The 2,698-nt window shown below is 44.0% G+C and overlaps 1 protein-coding gene across 1 annotated transcript in view; it reads right to left on the bottom strand.

The window, feature by feature from the left end:
• The window catches only part of LOC104952389 (acyl-CoA dehydrogenase family member 11-like), a 6,105-nt gene extending 4,041 nt beyond the window's left edge, over window positions 1–2,064 (bottom strand). The window contains exons 1-5 of the mRNA XM_010779203.1: window positions 1,861–2,064; window positions 1,519–1,680; window positions 1,273–1,437; window positions 700–841; window positions 490–611 (exon numbers count right to left, since the gene is read on the bottom strand). Coding sequence (XP_010777505.1) covers window positions 490–611; window positions 700–841; window positions 1,273–1,437; window positions 1,519–1,680; window positions 1,861–2,049 — 780 coding nt within the window. The 5' untranslated portion in view covers window positions 2,050–2,064. The remainder of the gene's footprint in view (window positions 1–489; window positions 612–699; window positions 842–1,272; window positions 1,438–1,518; window positions 1,681–1,860) is intronic.
• Between the last annotated feature and the right edge of the window lie 634 nt (window positions 2,065–2,698).

The raw sequence follows: 2,698 nt of genomic DNA, 5'->3' as shown, positions 1-2,698 counted from the left end.
TGCCCAGTAGGTGCGTGCATAGATGCCCCTGAGAGAAACATGGGAATAAAGGAACAAATTACATTTCTGTTACATTTCTTTAAAGAATGGGAGGCCTGGCAGATTACAGTGTTATTAAAAATATAAAACAGCATATGTGTTTGTTGTAAAGCATCAGATTTTATCTCTTCTCTGTCAGCTGTTCTGATCTGTAGGATAATACTTTCAGTGTGAATCTAATTTCTACTTCCTGAGTCTGCTTCCATGGTTTTCACTCTCTTGCTTCATGTGTTCTGTTTTTAATTCAGCAGGTGAACCTATATGTTCATAAAACAGTGTGTGTGAGCTTCACTGTGTGTGTTAAACTGAAACGGAGCGTCATATTGATATGTCTGTTCACTTGTCTTTATTCAGATTGCATTCGATATTGAGGTAATCCAAAAGTAATGGATATCAGGTTGCATTACTGTTATAAGAAACCCTTGCAGGAGAATATAAACGGGTACGAACCTGGGCGATTCCTGCCATTTTAAACACCGACAAGGCCAGGTAGAAATTCAACTCTGGCAAAGAAGAAGGGATCCCTCGGCAGCGGCAATAAATGGAGATCAGGTCGGCCACATTTGGGATACCTGCACAAAATGTTTGATCCCAGTTTGATCCATTTATTTGAGTCGTTTCCCATATTCCTCACACTGTTTGGGGTTGTTCTTTCCTTACCTTCTATTCCTTTCAAGCTGCCCAGCGTGCTGATGATGTTCATGCTGGAGGGCCAGTAGTGAGGCATCAGGAAGTAGGCCAGGTCTGCCAGAGGCTGCCCGGTGGTGGACAGCTCCCAGTCCAACACGGCCATCACACGGGCCTGATGACAGGAGATAACCCCAAAGAATAAGATGGGTGAAGCAGCTTTCGTCCAGTACAAACAGTGGAGCAACATACCAGGAAATATATAAGTGGATATCTTTAAGCTACTGCTGAAACATGTCTTTTGAGATTAGCTTTTAATTTGATTGTATTTAATCATTTTGTCTTGTGTCTTTTTAACCTTTAGAAAAACACAAGACAATTATTTTGTGAATTTTTGGATTATTACTATATATTGTTTTGTATTTCTCTTGCTTCTTTCAACTCCTTGAAATCTTATGAATCTAAATAAATAGATGTGTGCGCTTGAGCTGTCGTTGTGTATTAAAAGTGCTTTACAAATAAAGCTTCATTTATTTGTATTGATCAAAACGCACTTAGCATTACAGTCACATCAAAGAGAAAGATAAGAGTTTTTAAACTACTTACCTCTGTTGGATGGAATATCAAATTGTCCAATCGGAAATCTCCGTGGACCAGCGTGACCTCGTTGTCATTGGCCGGCAGATTCTTCCTCAACCAATCAGAGAGCTCGTTCATGGCTGGGATGTCCCTGTGGGCGGCGGCTGTGTACTGCTTCGTCCATGTTGAAACCTTTAGAGACAGATTTTTAATGTCAACTCCATGTTCTGAGATGACTCATACATTTATTTTAATTAATGGCGCTGTGCTCACTTGTCTCTTGCAGTATCCGGCTCCTTTTCCAAACCCCTCCAGGTTCAGGGATGCCAGGTCCAGTGAGTGGAGCTTTGCCAACGCTTCCACTGCAGCCACATATAGAGCTGTCCTCTCTGCTGCACTCACTCCAGGGAGACGGAGATCCCTGAATATACGGCCCTGATCAAAAGAAAGAAAGACAATATGCATGTTCACATGGTGGTCACGTTTTAGCAGCCTGTGCATGTCAACCAGCGGGTAAGCACAGGTCCAAACTCCATCTTTCATCATACCAATATAGGGCAAAGGCCAACCAAACAGCAATACATACTGGACACCGTCTTAGTGAGACAAACGTACTTTCACGTGCTCCATTAAGTAGAACTCTGTTCCGATGATTTCAGCGTCAGTGCAGAGCAGGAGAGGCTGAGGAACGGGGAACCCTGCGGAGAACAGAGCCTTCTGCACCCGGTACTCCCTGTCCACCTGAACAGAGTCACAAAGAAGCAATAGAAACACTGTTAGCTTCAATATATTATTATTACACATGACCCAAACTATTTCTTACACAGATACTGATATAATAATAATAATACATTACATTTATAAAGTGCTTTTCCTGGTGCTCAAAGCGCTTACAAGCAAGTAAAACAAAATAACAACAAAAGTAAAAAGTGCTAAGCTAGGTGGAATAATTAGGAGTTGAAGGTAAGAGTGAAAAGGTGAGTTTTGAGGGATTGTTTGAAGTAGTGTTGGCGGATCTGACGTGGCTGGGGAGGGGGTTCCAGAGTGAGGGGGGGGGGGACTGCTGCGAAGGCCCTGTCACCCCAGGTCCGGAGCTTTGTCCTGATGGGCTGCAGTAGGTTAGCTTCAGCAGACCTGAGGCGACGGGTGGGGGTGTGTCGTTGGATGAGGTCACAGAGGTAGGGGGGGGGCAAGGTTGTTGAGGGCTTTGAAAGTGAAAAGTAATATTTGAAAGTCAATGCGGTGTTTGATGGGGAGCCAGTGGAGGTCATGGAGGATAGGGGTGATGTGGTCAGAGCGTCAGGTGGAGGTGAGCAAGCGGGCAGCTGAGTTTTGGACATATTGAAGTTTCTTTAGTGTGAATGCAGGTGATCCAAAAAGCTGCTGCAGTAATCCAGTCGGGATGTTATGAAGGCATGGATCAGAGTTTCAGCAGCGGTCGATGAGAGGGAGG

This window comes from Notothenia coriiceps, unplaced genomic scaffold (assembly GCF_000735185.1).
Source record: "Notothenia coriiceps isolate Sejong01 unplaced genomic scaffold, NC01 NC01_scaffold00019931, whole genome shotgun sequence".
NCBI classification, from domain to species: Eukaryota; Metazoa; Chordata; class Actinopteri; order Perciformes; family Nototheniidae; genus Notothenia; species Notothenia coriiceps.
This window is presented reverse-complemented; position numbering and strand designations above follow the sequence as displayed.